Raw genomic sequence first — 21,913 nt, 5'->3', positions numbered from 1 at the left:
AAGCCAACTGCATGGACCACCCTGCAGAACACCAAGTTTAAAGAGACAGCCCGACCTGCCTTTCCATTTCAAGTTGCACCAGGAACAAACACTGCTCACTCACTTCTTCTGCTCCTGCAGCACCATTCTGGGACCAAACCAAACCTTACGTGATGTCTTAGCTGGTTTCCCCAAAGAATTGTGTCCAATTCAGATTTTTTACAGCAGCAAAGAATCCTGATGCTTCAAGGCAGCAAAACCCAGGTCTGGGAAGAGCACAGAATGGCAGGTTGGAAAGGACCTCAAGGATCATCTGGTCCAACCTTTCTAGGTGCTACTCTAGTTGATATGAGGTGGCTCAGCACCCTGTCAAGCTGAGACTTGAAACTGTCCAATGTGGGGGGATCCACCACTTCCCTGGGGAGACTATTCCAATGTTGGATTGTCCTCATGGGGAAAAATTTACCTCTTGTGCCCAATTGGAATCTCCCCAGGAGCAACTTGTGCCCATCACCCCTTGTCTTTTCCATGTGACTCCTTGTAAACAGGGAGTCTCCATCTTCTTGGGAGCCACCCTTGAAGGACTGGAACTTGGTGATAAGGTCTCCCTGAAGCCTTCTGAAGGCTGAACAAACCCAGTTTTCTCAGCCTCTCCTCATATGGCAGGTTCTCCAGTCCTCTGATCACCCTTGTGGCCCTTCTCTGGACCCTCCCCAGCCTGTCTGCAGGCTGTTGATCTACAGCAGCAACTCTCCAGAACTGTTCCAAGGCAGAGCATAAGGACAAGGGACTGGTTCTGTCTGAGAAACCCATAACCAAAGGTTTTGGGTCTGGGGCTCTGCAGGAGGTGGCTTTTACTGGCTGCCAGAGCCATCTCCAGCACTGCAGCTGGCAACATCTGCAGCTCCTTCCTAAGCCCAGGAGAACATTATTTAAAACATGGCTCTTCAATAGATTTCTCATCTCAAGTGGTTTGTATGTGCTTATAAACCAGAGATTTTTCAAGAGAGGGGTTGGAAAGCCCTGGAGGAGAGATCTGGACACAAAACCTAGGAGGCTGCCAGGGTCACTTGAGCATGGGAAGTGCCTGAGGCAGCAGCTCCAGCCACTCTTGAGCTTTGCCAGCTTCCCTGGGTTGCCCACCAGGATTCCCCTCCCTTGAAACAAGCCTGCTCTCTTGAGGGCCAGGAAACAATGCTTCTTCAGTTGTCTTAAATTATACTTGCCCAGACTTCCTTAAACAGACCTTGCACTTATCCCAGGGGGTTTGTTTTCCTCCAGCAACTGCTTCAGAGGACATGAGGAAAGCAGAATGGAAAAGGAAGGAGGTAGCAGTGTGGTCCTCAGCTCTCGGCAGGGGACTGAGAGCCAGACACTTCAGTCCTGATTCTGATCCTGCCTCAAACTTACTGTGTGGCCTCTGGGAACTGACACAACTGATAATTTGGTATTATTTTCCTTATATGTTGGCCCACGTCTGAGGCTTTAAAGTAGAGAAGGGTTTTCAGAAGTCATTTCTAACTTGGGAATCTGGGCTTCATTTTTGAAACGGGTTTGGGATTTGGAGCCTTCAGAGTCCCCAAAAGGCAGAAGGGTTTAAGCTGTAAGTAATTTTTGGAAATAGGGTTTAGTGTGAGGGTGGTGAGAGCCTGGCCCAGGCTGCCCAGGGAAGCTGTGGCTGCCCCATCCCTGGCAGTGTTGAAGGGCAGGTTGGATGGGGCTTGGAGCAGCCTGGGCTGGTGGGAGGTGTCCCTGCCCATGCAGGGGGTTGGATCTAGATGATCTTGAAGGTCCCTTCCAACCCAAACCATTCTATGATTCTATGATCTGGTCACCTCAGTCACTGAGTGCCATAAGACCACTGGACACCAGGGATCTTCTCTTGGGCCCCCAGAGGGAACGGAAATACAGGCTGTTTCCTTGCTCTGCCACTCCCCTCTCTCCACAGAGCTGCACAGGATTATCTGTGCACATGTCAACTCCTTCCAACCCTTTCTATCCCCACGATGAGCACAGTAATCAATCCCACAGAGCCCGGGGCAGCCAGACTGAACAAGAGGCTCTGGATCTGGCAGACTGTCATCCCACCCTTACCAAGAAACAACCTTCAGCCCCGGTAGCCATAAAGATTTGGGATCTTTTATCCGAGGCATGATGGGCTCAGGAAGTCCTCACGGGTCCTACCGGGGGAGACACAGGGTGTCCTTACTCTGAGAGGGAGCTGATGGCTGCTTGTGGTAGCTGGTTTTGAGAAGACCAAACCCCCAGGACACTTGGTGTCCATCTCTTCCAAACGCGCCGGAGCAGGAGGGAGTGGCCACGCGCGTTTGGATTCCAAGAGCAGATGCAGGCAGCCCCACGGCCCTGTCCTTGGCAGCTGGACGGCCGGGCTCTGTGTTCCAGCTCCAGCCCAAACACAGCACATTTGACTGTCTGGGCTGAGAGCACAGAGCTCCATCCCATTCAAGCAGCATTCCCAGCAAGTGCCGGAGGACTCTGGCACGGCCGCAGCTTCGTGCGTGTATCACGTTCTGCTCCCATCCTGCCCACTGACACAGGAACACTTTCCAAGAACTACAGCCAGGCAGACTTAAAATAACCCAGAATCAACGCCGGGGCCAGGAACCATCTTGAGAGCATGCAAACACAGCTGAGCTCCAGCACGAGCTTCAGGATTTTCTAGCTGAGCCCTGTCTCCCTCCTCAGGTGGAAACGCTCACGCGTCCAGCTCTCGCACTGGGACCACAAGCCCCAACTGTGCTGCACAAGGGACCTGGTGTGACACCTTCTCATTAGCAACAATCATCATGGAAAAGCAGCCATCAGAGGCAAGGACCTCTCGATACAGCCCAGAGCTCTGACTGGCAGCAGAGAGCCACAGGCAACTCCAGGTGGACGCCGGAGCTGAGAGCAGCCCCACCAGCCCTGGTGGGAGGTCCAGCCACAACTAGCAGTCCAGGAAAATGCCCAACATCCCTCCCACAAACAGGCAGGTGTAGATGGATCTTCACAGTCCCTCAAGTGCTGTGGTCACCTGAACCAAGCAGCAGAGCTCAGTGCACAGCTCTCTGCAGCACGGGACTCTGCTCGGTTGTCCACTGTGGCACGAGCCCCCCTCCTCCTGTAGGTCTGCAGAGCAGACTCCAGAGCTCAAGGAGAGGACAGAAAAGCCCATTCTGCAAGCACGTCTCTATGTGATATGACAACGAACCAAGTTCTGCTTTGCAAAACAGAGAAGAATGTTAAACATACCCTCGTAGAGTGTCTTGGCCTCTTCTCCTCACTCTGCTGGCTGGCTGTCTTTCCTCGTAGCCTGCAAATCTGTCTGTCTGCAAGTCCACTTCATACTGCCCCTGGGCTTGCTCCACGTACATAACTGCTGTACATCCCAGCATGAACCTGGCCAGCCATAACACCCCCATGATGGCACAGATTCCTTGATTCTCCTGGCTGTCCTGAAAGCTTCTTCCAGCTGGAGGGTCCCTGCTGCCTTGGTGGAGGGTAGGTTTTGGCAGCAGCCCCCACGTGCCAAGTCGCCGTCCTGCCCGTTCTCCTTCTAGAAGGAAAGACAAAGGAAAGAGAGAGACACGAGTGTTGCCACATTGGTAAAATGATTGATCATCCCAGGCAGCCCCTCCACAGAGTTCCCACAGGGTGGTCATCCAGTCACACCAAGTTTGGCTCCTTGTACAGGCAACCAACTTCCTCACACTGTCATTCCCTACCATAGCGCTGCCAGACCTCTCTTTCCCAAGAGCTGGAAACCAAGAGAAGATCTCCAGGAGCCATGGAGAAATGAAGTCTGACAAAAGTGTGTCTGTCCTGAGCCTGCCCGTGGTGGTGGGATACCACACTGACCTCAGGATAGTGCCTTGGTTCAGAGGAACAACAGGAGATGCAGGGCTATGAAGCAAGAGGAGACCAGAACCTCGAGAACGAGTGGATTCTATTTATGGATCACCTTCCCAGGTCCCACAGCTCTGTTTTATTTCATTGTGCTCCAGACAGGCCATGGCATGGAGATCAGCTGTTGAAAAAAGCCTCCCAGATACTGGGGAATTCTAGCTGGCTGAGGTCTGCTGGCAAACCCATCAGAGGGACACGGACACCAGAAGGACCATGGTGGGCTGGAGTGAGGTGGAAGAATGTGAACTGGGACTAGAGCAAGAAGACGTGCAGGGGGGCTGGAAGTAGATGATCTTGAAGGCCCATTCCAACCCCAGCCATTCCATCATTCTAAGACCTAAGCCTGGTTCCCATGGAGGGTGAAGGGACAGAGGAGTAAGATGGGAGGGCTGGGGAGATGCAGGAGGAGAGCCCCCGAGCTGAGACAGGCAGCTGAGCACCAGAGGGGGAGGGTACAGGGTCCAAATCCTCTGTGGAAGGGAGGGAGCGGGTCCATAGAGGCAGCAAGGAGACCCCTCACACCTCTGGTTGTGGACACAGCTCGGGGAGAGCAGCATGGCCAGCTCTCCAGGGCCAGCAGCTGAGCCTGAGAGGTGGCCACAGCTGGGCAGGGGCCAGAGCCAGGGTTTGGCCCCGAGTCCATCCTGAGCAAGGTCCCTTCTGGAGAGAAAAAGGCACCAGCCCCTTGCCTGGGGGGGCAGGGGACATGAGCACAGCCTGGGGGTCAAGCTGAGGGGAGAAAGAGCCCAGGGTGGTCTCCGGAGCAGCTTTATTTTTAGTCCTTACAACCCTCTTGAGGGGCTCCAGGCACTGGGGGGGTGGGAGGGGGCAAAGAAAACAACCCTGGGGAAGGGGATCCAGACCCTGGCACGGCTCAGAACCCCCTGTGGTCACTGGGTGGGACAACTCGAGGGGTGGCAAGAGCAGGCAGGGCTGCAAAACCAGGCTCAGGGAGGCAAAACCCCTGGGGAAAAACAGCTGAAGTAAAAAGGGACAGCAGAGAAATGTGCCCCCCCCCCCTCAGGCTGCACCCCCTCTTCTTTCCTCCCCATCTCCCCCCACCATGTCCCAAACCTCCCCAGCCCTGCCTGTGGAAACTGGGGGGTGGGGGACTGGGGAGCCCCTTCCTCAGAAAGCAGCTCTCACCTCCAACCCCCCCCCCCCCCTTTTTTTTTTTGTTGTTGTTTCCCTTCTCCACCCCCAAAAGTGCAAAGAATCTTCTGTGAACGTCCCCGGGGGCTCCTGCCAAGGGGGGGGAAAAAAGGGCCCCTGAATGTTCCCCCCCCCCTTTGCTCTCCCACAGCAGCACTTTCCCCTTCCAGCCCAGCCCCAAAAACAGGCAGAGAAAAAATAAGAAGAAGAAGAAGAAAAATAAATAAGAACATTTAAATTAATTCATAAAATAAAATCAATCCAGAGAAGGCAGAAAATGTGTCACAACCCTCACCAAAAAAAAATATATATAAAATGATAAAAAAATAAATTGTAAAGGGGAAAAAAAATAATTAAAATTAAATAATTAAAAAATAACCCACAAAAAATAATTAAAATTAAATAATTTTAAAAATAACCCACAAAAAATTAGAAAAAGAAAAATAATATGAAGAAAAATCAGTAAACAATTAAAATAATAATAAAAACCAACCCACCAAACCCTACTGATCCTTGTGTCCCAGCTGGGAACCTCTCAGCTCTTCAGGGCATGAATTTTTTTTCAGGCTCGAATATTTGAAAAGCATGGGGAGGTGGTGAGGGGGGGGGGAGTTGAGAAAGGCAGAGAGTGGGAAGGGAAAAGGCAGAGACAAAGAAACTGCCCTTCCTGCAGCCCCCAAGAGCTCTGCAACTGCCCTGGAGCCCCGGGCTCTTGGTTATCTGCAGGGAGACAAAAGGGAGAGAGTTTTCCCATTGCTCCCAGAGCTGCCGAGGTAGGGAAGGGCTCAGGGGGGGGGGGGGGAAAAAGCCCTTAAAAAAAATTGCTTAAAAAAATTCAGATTTCCAGAAATTCGAAAGTCCAGCTGCATCCATTTCCTCACGGAGAAATGAGAAGCGTGACAAATGATTGATCCACAAGGCACGGAGTCTGAGAGCAAGTCTTCCTGAGTATGGAAAAGTCATTTACACCATCAAAAGGGAGGTTTGGGTTGTTTGGTGTGGGTTGGTTTTGTTGGGTTGGTTTGTTGTTGGGTTTTTTTTTTTTCCTTGAAATAGAGGCTTAAAAGTTCTTTTCAGCCCTGAGAAACCCCATCAAACCCCAGCAAGTTGTAAGAAATGCAGTGAGAAAAGCAAAGAATCAGTCCTTACATCAGATTTTAAGCTGATTTGCAAGTTTGGAGGGAATCAAGGAAAAGACATTTCAAAGCCATACACCTTTGAGTGTGCAAATTAAGTTTAAGGGGGGGGGGGGAGAAAAAGTGCAAGACACAATAAAATACAATTAGACAAAACAATTAGGCAGACAAAACAATTAGGCAGACAAAACAATTAGGCAGACAAAACAATTAGGCAGACAAAAGAGAAAGAAATCAGCTCTTAGCTAATGCAGGTCTGGATTGAGTCTGTTTAAATACCTTGAGGTCCTGGAACTGGTGATGTGCCCAGAGCTCCTTTGTTTAGTGGAGATCTGGGCAGAAAAGAAGGGAATAAAAACCCTCACTCTTGAAGGAGAGAAGAAAAGGTAGAGCCTGATCCAAGTTGGCCAGGGGGAGGGCCTTGTGGCGGGGAAAGGGGTGCAGGAGGAGTGGGAGTAGAGAGGACAACCCTACTGCATTCTTCAGCCAAAAGTTTTTAGCTTCAAGGAGGGGCTGGGGGAGAGAGAGAGGAGAGAGAGAGAGGAGAGAGAGGTTGGGTTTTTAGCAAGAGCAGTTTGAATGCAGACACGATGATCACCTAGTCCTGCCCTCCCGGAGCATCAAGGAATCCCTTTGGTTTAGCTCATTTGAGGGGATTCTTGCAGTTCAGAGCTGGATGGGGTTGGGGGGGGCTGGTCCCAACTTTAGGCTGGAGCTGCAGGAGGGAATTAGTGCCAGACACTTCCCATCCAAAGGTTTGGTGAAAACATCATTCGGTTGCCATGTGGGGCTTGTTCTTTTTTATTATTATTTTTTTAATAACGGTGTGTTCACCAAAAAAAAAAAACAACAACTCCGAATAATTCGAGTAAAAGGCACTTTTCTTACTGATCATTTCCCTGTACTTGGTGCAAATGAAACAATCAAGGAAAGACAGATGGTTTGAAGGAGAGGTGACCCAGCCCAGGACCTTCATGCTCACAAGTTTGCTCATCTCCAAAGGAGAAAAAAATGTTTAAATGAAGCATTTTCTCAAAATAAATACATTTTTATATATATATATATATATATATATATAGGTGAAATTAAGTCCTTCTAAGGAAGAACTTGGATGTCAGCTCTGAGCCTAATTCCAAGCACAAAAAAAAAACAAACAACAACCTTCCCCCTGCCTTTTGCTTTAGGAATCCTTCCTGATGGCTTTTCTTTGAATAATATAATAAAATGCACATGGCCCTCCTCCTCTCCCAGCTCCCCCTGCTCTGTGCCACTGCACACCCACGGCTTTTCCAGGAGGTGAAAGTCCCCCAGCCTGCCAGAAGCCTCCCCAGAAAACCCAAACCAAGCTCCTTTCTCAGGTCAAAAAGGTTCAGAGGAGTTTCTGCACCAAACGGAACCCACCCAGAGATCCAAACACTTCCTTATTATCCCACCATCTGGCCTGGAGCTCCGTTACCACTTTATAACACCAGATGAGGGTTCAAATGCAGCCATGGGAGCAGCTCAGAGAGGTGCAGAAATTCCAGGGCAAGCCCCAAGCTGATGGGCAGGCTGCTCATCTCTTCTCCTCCTGCCTCCCTTTGAAATGTCCTCCCTGCCTCCTTTGTTCTTGCCCCTCTTCCCAATCAACCCCCTACCAGCTTTAGAGAAGTCAGGATGATGCTCAGCCTAATTAACAGCAAACTTGGGGAGGTTAAGAGGGGGGGGGGGGGGGAAAAGGCAGAGCTGGTTTTTCACCAGCAGCCAATGATGGAGCATTGCAAGGAATGTGGCTCTGTCAACACGTCTGCAGGGCTCTTGCAAAGCTCAGAAACCAGTTTCTGGGCTCGATCCTGCAACTACCTCTTGTAGTTTAACATCACTGTGGGCTTCACCTGGTCGGGAAGGGCAGAGCTGGGTTGGTGCAGAGCAGGAGAGCAATGCAAGCACAAGGAAGGATCACATTTTCCTCCCAAGGGCACAGCAAGTTGGTGACAACTGCTGAGGCTCATGATCAGGCTTTCCAGTCTGGGCTGGTTTAATCCTTGTTAACTCCTGTATTGTGACCAGCACGTTGATGATGTGGGTGCTGGGTGGCTAGGTATTAGAATACCCAGGTATTCTGCCACCTCTAAATGCACACAGGCTCTTTGTTAGGTTTGCAGAAGCTCTCACAAATCTCTCTGTGACTTTTAACCACCAAATATTTAAATTAAAAAAAAAAAGCCCACAAAAAAAAACAACAACCAACAACAACCCAGACTTCCAAGTGTCCAGAGCAGGTGATATTACTTAAAGGGGGAAGTTTACTTTCTTCTCCAGGTTGCCAAATCAACTTTAGTTTTAGAAGAAATGCCAATTAGATTTTATTTGGGTCTATAGTTTAGGATAAGTGGGCTAGAGAAGACTGTTCTTTGTGCTCAGAATAGATGCTATCCTGTGTCTCACCTCTGGCACCACCCTGCTCAACCCTCCTCCTCTGTTAATTCACCTGTAACTGATCTCAGAGAACACATTTAATCAACATTTCCCAGGTACATTTGCTCTCCTCTCTCTGCAGCCCCTCTAGGAGGGGGGGGACAAAGGAGGGAAATGTATTCTTTTCTTTTTCCCCTGCATTCCACTTCGGAGGGTTAAGAAGCATTTTAATCCCTCCAACAGGCACAAACCTCCATGAACATGATGGTTTTTGCTTCCTCCCCAGTTTTCTAGAGCTGGGTTTGCAGCACAGCTGCATGCCATTAGGGCAGAGCAAGCCCCAGGATTCAGCCATCCCAGCAAGATCTCCTTCAAAGCCTCATTCAAGCTTCCAACCAGTTCTTTATTTCCCTGCCATCAAACCCTTGTTGCTGGCCACAGGGAGTTGCAAACACTTGTATGTGTTTGTCTGGTTCCCCAGCTGGTTTCCCCCTGGGTGTTTTGGCCTTGCTTTTGTGCACAAGTCATGGAATCATGGAACGGTGAAGGTTGGAAGATCAAAGATCAACCAGTCCCACCCCCTGCATGGGCAGGGACACCTCCCACCAGCCCAGGCTGCTCCAAGCCCCATCCAACCTGCCCTTCAACACTGCCAGGGATGGGGCAGCCACAGCTTCCCTGGGCAACCTGGCCCAGGCTCTCCCCTCCCTCATAGTGAAGAATTTCTTCCTAACATTTAACCTAAATTCCCCCTCTTTCAGCTTCAAACAATTACCCCTTGTCCTATCACTGCCCTCTCTGGTGAAAAGCTTCTGCCCATCTTTCCTGTAGGTCCCCTTCAGGTATTACAAAAGATCCACCCCAAACATTCCTGGGTCTGCCTGGTCCCAGGCAGCCTGGAGAAGTCAACTGAGCAACCAACCTCTGCAGTTTGCATCCAACATACCTTCCCAGCAGACTTCAAGCTGGGGATGGGAAAAGGAGCTAGAGGAAAGTCTTCCTTCCTCCAGGCGACCCCAGGATGTGCATCAACCCCCTGAGGAACAAGAAGTGGTGGAAACAGTTGATGTTTCTCAGCTGGATTCTTTCATGGTCCAGAAAACCCTGCGAGGGAGAAGCTCTGAAGTGTGAGGAGCAGTGGGATGGCTGAATGAACTCCCAACCAGTCCACGTCAAATCCCCCTAAATGAAAAGCAGCTGCCCCTTCTGCAATTTGAATTAAAGAGCCAAAGGGAGAACCCCTGATTGGAGGAGTGAAGGCAGATAAGTCTCAATCCCACATCAGATCCATCTGGAGCAGTTTCCTCTAGGACAGGAACAGCAGCCACTAAGGCTGCCTAACTAGCAAACATCATTAACTCAGAGCAATTTCCTTAGCTTGGCTGTTGAGGCTTCTAAATAAACATTCAGGGCCCAAGCTTATTTTTAAACTGTAAAATGAAGATCATCATATTAAAAACCAAACCAACAACCCACATTTTACCAAATTGGCAGAGCTTTTCAGGCCAGCTGCACCAATTCCTGCCTGCAAAACCCAAACCTCCCCTCAATTCCTGGGGCTGTCGTGAAGATAAACTGCTCTGGAAGTGTTTCAGTCTGGGAAGCACAGTGGGAAAATGCTTGTAATTAATTGTTATTATTAATTATGTGCTTAAGAGCTGTAAAAGTCATGGATTGATTATTATTTTTGCTGCTCTGGATAAACTGAAGAGGAAAGGAAGAGAAAGGAAGAGTCGTTAGGGGATGATTTGATGAACGTTTTAGCTTGACATGAAGTTACAATTTGACTTTCAATGATGCACTTTTGGGATTGGAGGAGTTTTTTAATTAATTTTAAATTATTATATTGCTTCCAGTTCCTCAGTGTTGCTTTAAAAGTAAAAAGTCCAGCATATATTACGAGTAGTGATATGAAAGACTTGCAAATAATTAATTCCCTAATTGTCTAACTAGATAACTATCTAAATTAGCTAATAGTTAATGATGTAAAACTACTTGACAAACTTAGTGATTTGCAGGTTTTTCACAGCAATAGTCCAGGAATTTTGCAGTTTTATCTGGGCAATAAATGATATCAGGATCTGATGAACTGAGAGATGGAAATTCAGGAATTCACACCAGGGTCGGTTCTGATGTTGCACATTATTCCACCTCTTCCCTTGAGTCCTGCACAGAAGTCTCAACCATGTCTTCAGTCACATGTCAAAAACAGGTAACAAAGCTGAGGTAAATTCATAGAACCAGAGAGTGTCTTGGGTTGGAAGGGACATCTGAAGGTCATTGAGTCAATCCCCCTTCAATAAGCAGAGACATCGCACACGAGAACAGATTTCTCAGAGCTCCATCCAGCCTCATTCATAGAATCACAGACTGGTTTCGGTGGGAAGGGACCTTAAAGATCCTCAGGTTCCAACCCCCTGCATGGGCAGGGACACCTCCCACCAGCCCAGGCTGCTCCAAGCCCCATCCAACCTGCCCTTCAACACTGCCAGGGATGGGGCAGCCACAGCTTCCCTGGGCAACCTGGGCCAGGCTCTCACCACCCTCACACTCCAGAATTCCCTCCTCATGTCTCACCTCAATCTCCCTCTTCCAGTTTTCGTCCATCCCCCTTGTCCTCTCCCTCCCTGCCCTTGTCCCAAGTCCCTCCCCAGCTTTCCTGGAGCCCCTTCAGGCACTGGAAGCTGCTCTAAGGTCTCCCTGGAGCCTTCTCTTCTCCAGGCTGAACACCCCAACTCTCCCAGCCTGGCTCCAGAGCAGAGCTGCTCCAGCCCTTGGATCATCTCCGTGGCCTCCTCTGGACTCTCTCCAGGAGCTCCATGACCTTCTGATGTTGGGAAATACCCCCTAATGCTGTCAAAATATTCCCATATTTTCCACCCACTTGAAATTCCTGTGGGAACTGGGATGTGTACTGACCTGGACAGACCCACCTGCTTCTCTGAAGCCACCAGGCAAGGATCAAACCCAAGGCAGCCCCTCATGATAAGCTGCTATCAACGTCCTGCTGGAGCCAAAGCTCCTGCCTGTGTGTGTGTAAGATCTGCAATCCTAGAGCTTGTGACCACAGTTGCAACATTCCTTTTGTTTTCTAGGAATTCGACTCCACCAAGGAGGGAAAACCACAGGGAAATTGTTTCAGTCTGTGCTCTGGATGGAGAGAGGAGGGATGGGGGCCGAGGCCTGATGTGTAACACACAACTCAACAGCCAAGACGTTTGGAAAAAAACCCCTCAAAACACACATTTTCATTTCTAACCTAAGGAAAGTCACTGCTTTTATTTTGTTGGTGCTGCTCTCTTTAGTTTGGCAGCCGCCGCCGCGCCGGGCCCAGGCAAGTGGAGATCAAAGCCAGGCAAGTCTGCTGCAAAAAAATCAAGTGCTGGACATTTATGAAGAGTTTCTTCATTGAAATAAAGAAATAAATATGAAAAAATAATAATGAAATAAAGCCATGCAGTGGGATTTCAGTGTGGAACTTCTGACATGGGAGCTGAATTCTTTGGAAGACGAGTTGCCTCCTTCTCCTGCCAGGAGCAAAGCGATCCCTCCTTTCCCCTTGAAATTCCAGTCATGGACACCAACACCTTTCTTGTTGCCCTCAGGTGGGCTGGAGGCTGCAGCCAGCCCTTGCTTAGGAGGGTAGAGAAGGTCTCACAGCCATGGAGTGGCCATCTCCAGGCAGGGGGGAGGTCTCGCCGCCACAACTCTCTGCTCCAGCCCCACGGAGGTCGGCGTCGTTCTTTTTGCCCTTGGTTGAATTCCACTCCCAACTCAAAGCTCCCCGTTTTCAACCCATTTTTTCCTTGCATCTGGAGCTCTTTTCTCCCCTTTGTGCAATCCGTAGCACAGAAGTTTAACTTGGCAGGGCTGTTGGAACAGATGGAGGACACTGGACCAGCTCCTCAGAGCCCAGGAACTTCTGCTCGATGCCGGATCCGGATTTCCAGCCACTTCCTGCTTGGCTCTGCCAAGGCAAAGCCTAAAAAAAGAGGTTGCAGATAGAGAAGCTGGAATTTTCTTTGGGACATCAGCAATCCACGAGTCATCCCATCTATGTAATTCTCCAGTGGAAGGTTCAAAGTCTGTAAATTCCATTCCCAGGTTGCCCAGGGAAGCTGTGGCTGCCCCATCCCTGGCAGTGTTGAAGGGCAGGTTGGATGGGGCTTGGAGCAACCTGGGCTGGTGGGAGGTGTCCCTGCCCATGCAGGGGGGTGGGACTGGATGATCTTGAAGGTCCCTTCCAACCCAAACCATTCCATGATCATAGGATCATGCTGGTGCTTACCAGGAGGGTCCAGAGAAGACAAGAACCAAGTTTCCCCAGAGGTGCACAAGGAAAGGCCAAGATGCAATGGGCATAAGTTTGGAGGATCTGCTTAGATCTGCAACCTTTCCTTGTACAAAGATTGGTCAAAACCTGTGAAGAGACACACAAAGATGATGGACTCTCCATTCTTGGAGACAACTCCCACTCAGCAGGGGCTGACAAGTTGCTCCAGCTGGGCTTGTTTTGGCTGGGTGGTTGACTCGACACCATCAGTCTGGGTGACTAATGAGCCTTTCCCAAACGAGGTGTCTCCTCCTCACACAGGGTCCAGTCCCACTTCCAGACTGAACTCACTCCTCGTGGATTGCAGAGAGGCAAATATCACCATTACATCAAGGGGAAAGCAGCTGGGTGAGCTAGCTTGTTATTTGGAGGATAAAATCTGTCCTGGATATGATTTTATTGGGGTTTTTTCAGATGGAAAAGACCTCTGAGGTCATCTCTTGTGTCCTCTGCCAGTGTATGATGTTAGATTATATTTTGTTTGCCTTTCTTGGGTTGACAAAATAATTCAGGTTGGTTGAGACCACTGAGCTCTGAAGATCTGGTCTTTGAAACCTGCCCATGTTTGGTACCAGGGCGTTCAAACAAGGGATTCCTCAGGACTCCCAAAAGTAGGAGGAGAGTCAGAATGATGAGCCATGAGGGAGAGGAGGCCTGAAGAGGGTCTGAAGGGGCTCCAGGAAAGCTGGGGAGGGACTTGGGACAAGGGCAGGGAGGGAGAGGACAAGGGGGGAGGGATGAAAACTGGCAGAGGGAGATTGAGGTGAGACATGAGGAGGGAATTCTGGAGTGTGAGGGTGGTGAGAGCCTGGCCCAGGTTGCCCAGGGAAGCTGTGGCTGCCCCATCCCTGGCAGTGTTGAAGGGCAGGTTGGATGGGGCTTGGAGCAACCTGGGCTGGTGGGAGGTGTCCCTGCCCATGCAGGGGGTTGGGACTGGATGATCTTTAAGTTCCCTTCCAACCCAAACCATTCTATGATTCTATGATATTCCCACAATCCTTCTTTGGACTGACAATGGGTGTTGCAAACACAGACATTTCCAACCCATCTCAACCTGGTAAATTCTGGCCATGTCCCTGAGAAGAAGGTGTCCTGCACTAGAGCTTTCAGCCAACTAGCAAGCCAAGTGCTGGAAAGTGCTTTAAAAGCAAGTATGAAGCCCAGTGTGTTTATGTTTATTATTTCTTGCAGTTATGCAGAACACTGTAAGAGCAACATTGTCCTTCCTCAGACAGATCCCACCCTGGAACAGACTCCTTACTGGGACTTCTACTCACTCTCAAGCAGAGGCAGGATGTCTTCATCATTTTCCTGCACCTGATGCCTTCTCAAACTCTACACAAGCTCGACTCAAAGCAGAGAGTTTTAAAGAAACCATTTTTGGAGCTCTCGATGGTGTTCACACCTGTGTGCCTGGGTTCTCTCTTGGCTTGTCTTCAGTCCTGCCCAGTTTGAACACAGAAGATGGGAAACCTTGATTGTTTTCACTCAAGTCTTCCCATCTCTGAGCAAATGATTTATACCAGAGGTTCTACCTCCCTGACCATGGCAAGCTAAATGAAACCAGACTTGTAAACTTCTGCTGCACATATGGCCACCAGGCTCCCCCAGACCACCAGGACTGTCAAAACCTATTAAGAGTCACTCTCCTGGACCCAGCAAGCAGTTGGTTTTCAGCAGCACAAGGAATGTTGAAGAAGCTGGGCTGGTGGGAGGTGTCCCTGCCCATGCAGGGGGGTTGGATCTAGGTGATCTTGAAGGTCCCTTCACACCCAAACCAGTCTGGGATGTTGTGATTCAGGTGGAGCCTTGTTCTGAGGTGCCCACTGGGCTTCCCAAAAATTCCAACCCAAACCAGTCTGTGAGTCTTTAAGAAAAGGCTCCAGGAAGAGCTCACTGAGGCATCTCAGTACTTTAAGGGTGTTTCTAAGATGGGATCAGACTCCTTAGCAGGGCCTGTAGTGTCAGGACAGGGGGTGGTGGCTTGAAACCAAAAGAAGGAGATTCAGACTGAGTGTAAGGAAGATATTTTTTCCACTGAGGGTGGTGAGACACTGGCCCAGGTTGCCCAGAGAGGTGGGAGATGCCTCATCCCTGGATGGTCAGGTTGGACAGGGCTCTGAGCAACCTGATCTGGTTGAAGATGTTCCTCCTCAAGGCAGGGGGTTGGACTAGATGAGCTTTCAAGGTCCCTCCAATCCAAACCAGTCTGTGATTCTCCTGATATCCCAGTCAGGGGACTGAGGTGTCTCCCATTGCTTCATGGGGCTGCATTTCCCTGGATGGATCCCCTGGAATTCTTCTCCAGTGACATGTCATCTGCAGTGCAGTGGTTGGTTTCTTCTCTTCAAAGGAGGTCCAAAGATTTGGGTTTCTCTGCCTGTGCAGAATCAGTCAGGAAATGCAAACTTCTCTCTCAGGTTTCATACTGCCCAGGCCCCTCGTTCTTCACTTCTTGTCCCAAGATTTGCCTCCACAGAAGGTGCTGCAGACAATGGCATCTGTCCTGTGAACACTGCCAGACCACACAGGCCACGTTGGAGCTGGGACAGTACAACGTGTGCTGGAACAGGCTTCCCATCCCAGAGCTGCAGCCCAGTGCCATGGACAACAAACCAGCCCAAGCAGCAAATCCAGCCCTGAACCCTCCCTGCCATCAACTGCAACACTTGAAATGCTCCTGCAAAGCCCCCACTCCCAGCTGTGTCACACCAAAGGAAGGGGAAGCTGCTCCAATTAGTGGAACAGGGACTGTTCTCCTGCCCTGAAAACAATTATAACCTCATGGAACTTGTCCAGATCCTTAAACTCTCTCCCTTTCCCCAAACAAGCCCTGGGACAGGCTGCCCAGGGAGACTGTGGAGGCTCCATCCCTGGAGACATTCCCAACCTGGAGGTGTTCCTGTGGGATCTGCTCTAGGGGATCCTGCTCTAGCAGGGGGATGGACTGGGTGATCTCCAGAGGTCCCTTCCAACCCCACCACTCTGGGATTCTATGATCCTATGATTTTATGATTCTGTGAACAAGGCAGTGACATCTGACTAGGACCATGACCTCTCTTATCCCCTGAACAGTAACTGGCTTGGCTGGAAGACTCACCATTGCCTTGCTCCAGACTTGGGTCCTGGTGGTTTATCAGCTTGGACTATCACAGACCAAGGACCAAGGGGCTGTTTGGTCACTGCTCTAACCCTCTTGTCTAAGAAGAATCCAGAATCTTCAGGATACATATGAAATGAATTACTGAAAACCACAGAAAGACCAAAAGTGATGAGAACAAATTTGTGTCCACCAGTCTCTCCATCCCAGTGGCAGTTTCCAAACAAGGCAGCAGCAGCTCAAGGACACAGGATTCCTGCCTCAAATCCACAGATCTGTGCAGCCTTCAGCATCCTCAGAGGAAAGACACAGAGCAGAGTCTTTGTGTCTTGGGCAGAATCATAGAATGGGTTGGAAGGGACTTTGAAGATCATCCAGTTCCAACCCCCTGCATGGGCAGGGACACCTCCCACCAGCCCAGGCTGCTCCAAGCCCCATCCAACCTGCCCTTCAACACTGCCAGGGATGGGGCAGCCACAGCTTCCCTGGGCACCCTGGGCCAGGCTCTCACCCCCCTCACACTCCAGAATTCCCTCCTCATGTCTCACCTCCATCTCCCTCTCCCAGTTTCGATCCATCCCCCCTTGTCCTCTCAAGAAGACCACTCTGCCTCTCTTCTGCCTCATTACTTTCTCCTCTTGCAAATACTCTTCCTATTTCAAGGTCTGGGGGAAGAGATTTCCCTTCTCATTCTTTTGGCTCACGAACAGACTCTGCTTGTCAGGGTCGTGTGCGAGTCACCATCACCCTCTGTTCCCAGTTAGTCCACCAGCTGATGTCATTTTTTGGCCACAGCACCTGAATGTCTTCAGCCCGTCGCCTGCAGGGTCTCTTTTCCAATTCAGTGTAAGGAGAGAATCAACCAAGAGCCAGCAGAAAATCTGTTTCCTTTTAAGAGCCAGAGATTGGAGCTAAGAGTTTTTAGCTCTTGCTTCTTTGCCTTCCCTGGGAGGTGCAAAAACCACCCTCTTTCTTCTCAGCTCCCTCAGTGCCAGCTGGGAACTAACAGCAGAAGCACATTTCCCCCCCCCCTGTGCCAGCACCTCCCTGGCTGATTGTGTTGGAAAAGGCAGCTGGAGGTTGATGTATGACATGGTGCAGGCTGGAGGTGTTGGCCTGGGAGGGCTGGTGGAGGGGCCAGGAGCTCTGGCAGGGGAGGTGCTGGTGGGTGCTGACACCCCTCCCCAGGAGACCTCATGTTTGGTCCCTGTTCAAGACTTTCATTGGAGATGGGGAAATAAAAGGCTGAAGGAACCAGATGACAATCAAATGGGACTTCCTGAGTAACACAGGCTCAGAGTGTGACCTGTGCTGCTGCCTGCCCTGTCAATCAGAAGAATCAGAGAATCCTAGAGCAGTCTGGGTGGGAAGGGACCTTAAAGAGCATCTAGATCCAACCCCCCTGCATGGGCAGGGACACCTCCCACCAGCCCAGGCTGCTCCAAGCCCCATCCAACCTGCCCTTCAACACTGCCAGGGATGGGGCAGCCACAGCTTCCCTGGGCAACCTGGGCCAGGCTCTCACCACCCTCACACTCCAGAATTCCCTCCTCATGTCTCACCTCAATCTCCCTCTGCCAGTTTTCATCCATCCCCCCTTGTCCTCTCCCTCCCTGCCCTTGTCCCAAGTCCCTCCCCAGCTTTCCTGGAGCCCCTTCAGGCACTGGAAGGTGCTCTAAGGTCTCCCTGGAGCCTTCTCTTCTCCAGGCTGAACACCCCAGCTCTCCCAGCCTGGCTCCAGAGCAGAGCTGCTCCAGCCCTTGGATCATCTTCGTGGCCTCCTCTGGACTCCCTCCAGAAGCTCCATTTCCTCCTTGTGTTGGGGGCTCCAGAACTGGACACGAGCTCCAGATGAGGTTTCAGGAGAGTGAAGCAAAGGGGGACAATCCCCTTCCTAGCCCTGCTGGTCACTCTGCTGGTGACACAGCCCAGGCCACAGTTGGTTTCTGGGCTGCAAGGACACGTTGCTGGTTTATCTGTGGGAGCAGTTTAAAGTTCAAGGGCAGTGGCTCAGCTGGTGTCAGTCAATAGGGCCAAAACCTGCCCAGACCTGTGGCCACCTCCTGCACCAGACACGAGTGTGGTTTGGTGCAGTGGAGGAGTGGATATTAGGAGAAACTTCTTCCCTGAAAGGGCTCTCAAACCCTGGCCCAGGCTGCCCAGGGAGGTGGTGGAATCCCCACCCCTGGAGGTGTTTCCAAGCCCTGGAGATGTGGTGCTGGGGGACACGGGTCAGCACTGGACTGGGTGGAGTTGGGTTAATGGTTGGACTGGGTGACCTGAAAGATCTTTCCCAAGCAGAACACCTCTGTGATTCTGAGAGTAGGATGGTTTCACAAACCAGTTGGGTTCAAGGACAGGTTGGATCTAACAGGGAAGACACTGGCAGAGCAGATACTGCACAAATGACACCAGCAGGGCATGTCCTCAACAGGTCAAGAGTCATTTAAGACACTTATGGATCTGGCTCCTGAGCGTGCAATCCTATTTCTGGCTCTGTCCACCTCCAGAGGCACAAAAACCACTGGAAATGTTCTGCTAGGAACATTTGCAGCCCCCAGACTGGAGAAATTTTCAACAAGGGTAAGGAAAGGGCCATCAAAGGGAGGGAGCTGAGCAGCAGGGGCTGTAAAACAGCTGCAAAACTGATCAAAGGCCTGAAGAAAGTCCCTGGGCACAGAGCTGGGAAGGCTGATCCACTGGGTTTATCCAAACAAAAGGAAGTCTGAGGGATAAACTGGTTGCCATGCATGGATGTCACTGGGGGAAGGAGAGAATGTGGGATAAAAAAGAGTTCTTTACCATTGGGGGAAGAAAAAAAACCCCCCAACACAACAAACCAACTGGATCCAAAGGCAGATGATTGCAAATTAGAAATAAGGGAAGGGTTTTTAATAGTATCAGAGATTTGCCTCTGCCACAGGGAAGCTGTGGATCCCCCAGTCCCTGGTGCCTCTGGAGCAAGCCTGGATGTCCTGCAGGAGGAAATCAGTTGGCAAGTGGGGTGATTAGAGTCAGACCAGGATAGAAGGGTGAAACTCAGTAATCTCTGCTATACATGAGGTCACTCTGGATGATCTCATGTCCTTCCTGGCCTCTGGCTCTGTGAAGCTGTATCAGCAGGCAAATGTCACCACATCTGCTTTTCTGTGTGGGACAACTTCCTGGTCCTCTCCAGGCTGTTCAGCCACGTACAAATGACAACCAGGGCACTGACAATTTCAGCTAAAAATACCTGAATCAGAATCATTGAAAGGTTTGGGTTGGAAGGGACCTTCAAGATCATCTAGATCCAACCCCCTGCATGGGCAGGGACACCTCCCACCAGCCCAGGCTGCTCCAAGCCCCATCCAACCTGCCCTTCAACACTGCCAGGGATGGGGCAGCCACAGCTTCCCTGGGCAACCTGTTTCTCTTCTTTTTTTTCATCCTGGACTTTTCTTTCCCCCTTTCTCTCTCCCCCTTTCCTTTCAGTCCACTCTCCTGTGTTTCCTCTGCTGTTCCAGCAGGGACCCAAGCAAGGGAACTTTCTGCAGGAAGTCTGTGTCTCTCCTGCAGCTGCATATCACCCAGCGTGTGCAGGGCTTCCTGGTCCTGCTCACAGGAGACATGAGTTCATTCAGGCTCCCTCTGGCTAATCACTAACAGCCATGGAAAAAAACCCCTCACACACCCGAGAACATAAACATCAATGAGATGTGCACGAGCTTATGGAGACAGGACTATGTGAAACACATGGCTCCATTTTCCTAAATATCCTTACATTTCCACTACTTGCTTCTCTTCTCTTCTCTTCTCTTCTCTTCTCTTCTCTTCTCTTCTCTTCTCTTCTCTTCTCTTCTCTTCTCTTCTCTTCTCTTCTCTTCTCTTCTCTTCTCTTCTCTTCTCTTCTCTTCTCTTCTCTTCTCTTCTCTTCTCTTCTCTTTTCTCTTCTCTTCTCTTCTCTTCTCTTCTCTTCTCTTCTCTTCTCTTCTCTTCTCTTCTCTTCTCTTCTCTTCTCTTCTCTTCTCTTCTCTTCTCTTCTCTTCTCTTCTCTTCTCTTCTCTTCTCTTCTCTCCTCTCCTCTCCTCTCCTCTCCTCTCCTCTCCTCTCCTCTCCTCTCTCCTCTCCTTTTCTTTCTTTCTTTCTTTCTTTCTTTCTTTCTTTCTTTCTTTCTTTCTTTCTTTCTTTCTTTCTTTCTTTCTTTCTTTCTTTCTTTCTTTCTTTCTTTCTTTCTTTCTTTCTTTCTTTCTTTCTTTCTTTCTTTCTTTCTTTCTTTCTTTCTTTCTTTCTTTCTTTCTTTCTTTCTTTCTTTCTTTCTTTCTTTCTTTCTTTCTTTCTTTCTTTCTTTCTTTCCTTCCTTCCTTCCTTCCTTCCTTCCTTCCTTCCTTCCTTCCTTCCTTCCTTCCTTCCTTCCTTCCTTCCTTCCTTCTTTCTTTCCTTCTTTCCTTCTTTCCTTTCCTTCTTTCCTTCTTTCTCCCTTTCTCCCTTTCTCTCTCTCTCTCTCTCTCCCCCTTTCTCCCTTTCTCTGTCTCTGTGAGCAGCAGTGCTTGTTTTGCTGTTCTGCTGGTGGTTTATGAGGACAATCCCATGTCCATAGCTGCAGACATCAGATACTGGGGTGGGGAAGATAAGCTCCCAGCAAGAGCTCTTGGCTCCTGCCCAGGTCTCTATTAACTCCTTCTGGGATTGCTCAGGCTCTGACAGCTGGAGATGGGCAACGATGGAGTGGCCAAGAAGGCCCAGATGCTCTGAAATATTTTATCTAATCTTCCCTCTTAAATAACTTCAGCCTCTCCACTTGGATTCTTTAAAATCCTTCATGCTTGCTTTGTGCTCATGCACAATTTCAGAGTCACAGAGTCATCAGGGTTGGAAGGGACCTCTGGAGATCATCCAGTCCAACCCCCTTGCCAGAGCAGGATGCCCTAGAGCAGATCCCACAGGAACACATCCAGGTTGGGAATGTCTCCAGGGATGGAGACTCCACAGCCTCCCTGGGCAGCCTGTCCCAGGGCTCTGTCACCCTCAGAGTCAAGAAGGATTTTCTCATATTTAGGTCTCCTGGAAGCCTTTGGTCTGCAGGGAAGAGGCTTTTCTGCTCAGCTGAGACAAAAGAAGGTGGACACGTGGAGCAGGAAGGTCCATAGAGCTCATCAATCCCTGTGAGCACCTGAAACAGCTTTTGATCCAACCTGAGGGTGGATGGGGGAAAGTAAAGGGGAAATGATGAACTTTTCTCCCTACACAAACACATGTCACTTCTTTAACAGCTTTTGTAGCCACAGGGATGAATCACAGAACCACAGAACCCTTCTGGTTGGAAAAAACCCTTTAAGATCACCGAGTCCAATTATAACCCAACTCTACCAACCATTAACCCAACTCTACCAAGTTCAGTGCTCAACCCACGTCCCCCCAGCACCACATCTACACGTCTCCTCAACACCTCCAGGGATGGAGACTCAACCACCTCCCTGGGCAGCCTGTTCATGTGCCTGAGATTCCAGCTGCTCGGTGAAGTGGAAGAGCAGGGGAGTCAAATTCAAACTACATCTAACCCCACTGCCTCAGGTCTGCCTGAAACAGCCCTGCCAGGGGGTTGTGGAGGGAAGTGGGTTAATTCTTTATAGCAAAAGCTGATTCCACTCTCCAAATCATGTATATATATATATATTTCTTGGGGGAAGGAAGCAAATTAGGCAAAAAAAGTCAATGTAACAGCATGATTTTAATCTTTCCCAGTGGGTGGATGAAACCTGGACTGACACAGCGTGCCCAGAATATTCCTGGAGAACCCTGCACTCTGCCATTCCTCAGCATGGATCCTCTGCAAGCCCCTTCACCCCCACCAGCCTCTTTGTTTCCTGTTTTCCTCCTGTTACATTTCCTTGTTCACAAGCAGGGGAAACGATCCTCTTGCAATCACTT

The 21,913-nt window shown here is 50.0% G+C and overlaps 1 protein-coding gene across 1 annotated transcript in view; it reads right to left on the bottom strand.

Annotated features, from left to right (window-relative positions):
• LOC127394028 (fibrillin-2-like) overlaps positions 1 to 3,401 on the bottom strand; it is a 101,371-nt gene extending 97,970 nt beyond the window's left edge. The window contains exon 1 of the mRNA XM_051639725.1: positions 3,232 to 3,401. Within this exon, the coding sequence (XP_051495685.1) occupies positions 3,232 to 3,401 (170 nt within the window). The remainder of the gene's footprint in view (positions 1 to 3,231) is intronic.
• Between the last annotated feature and the right edge of the window lie 18,512 nt (positions 3,402 to 21,913).

Source organism: Apus apus, chromosome 24 (assembly GCF_020740795.1).
Source record: "Apus apus isolate bApuApu2 chromosome 24, bApuApu2.pri.cur, whole genome shotgun sequence".
Taxonomy (NCBI): domain Eukaryota; kingdom Metazoa; phylum Chordata; class Aves; order Apodiformes; family Apodidae; genus Apus; species Apus apus.
Note: the sequence above shows the minus strand (reverse complement) of the source record. Positions and strands in the feature narration are given on the sequence as shown.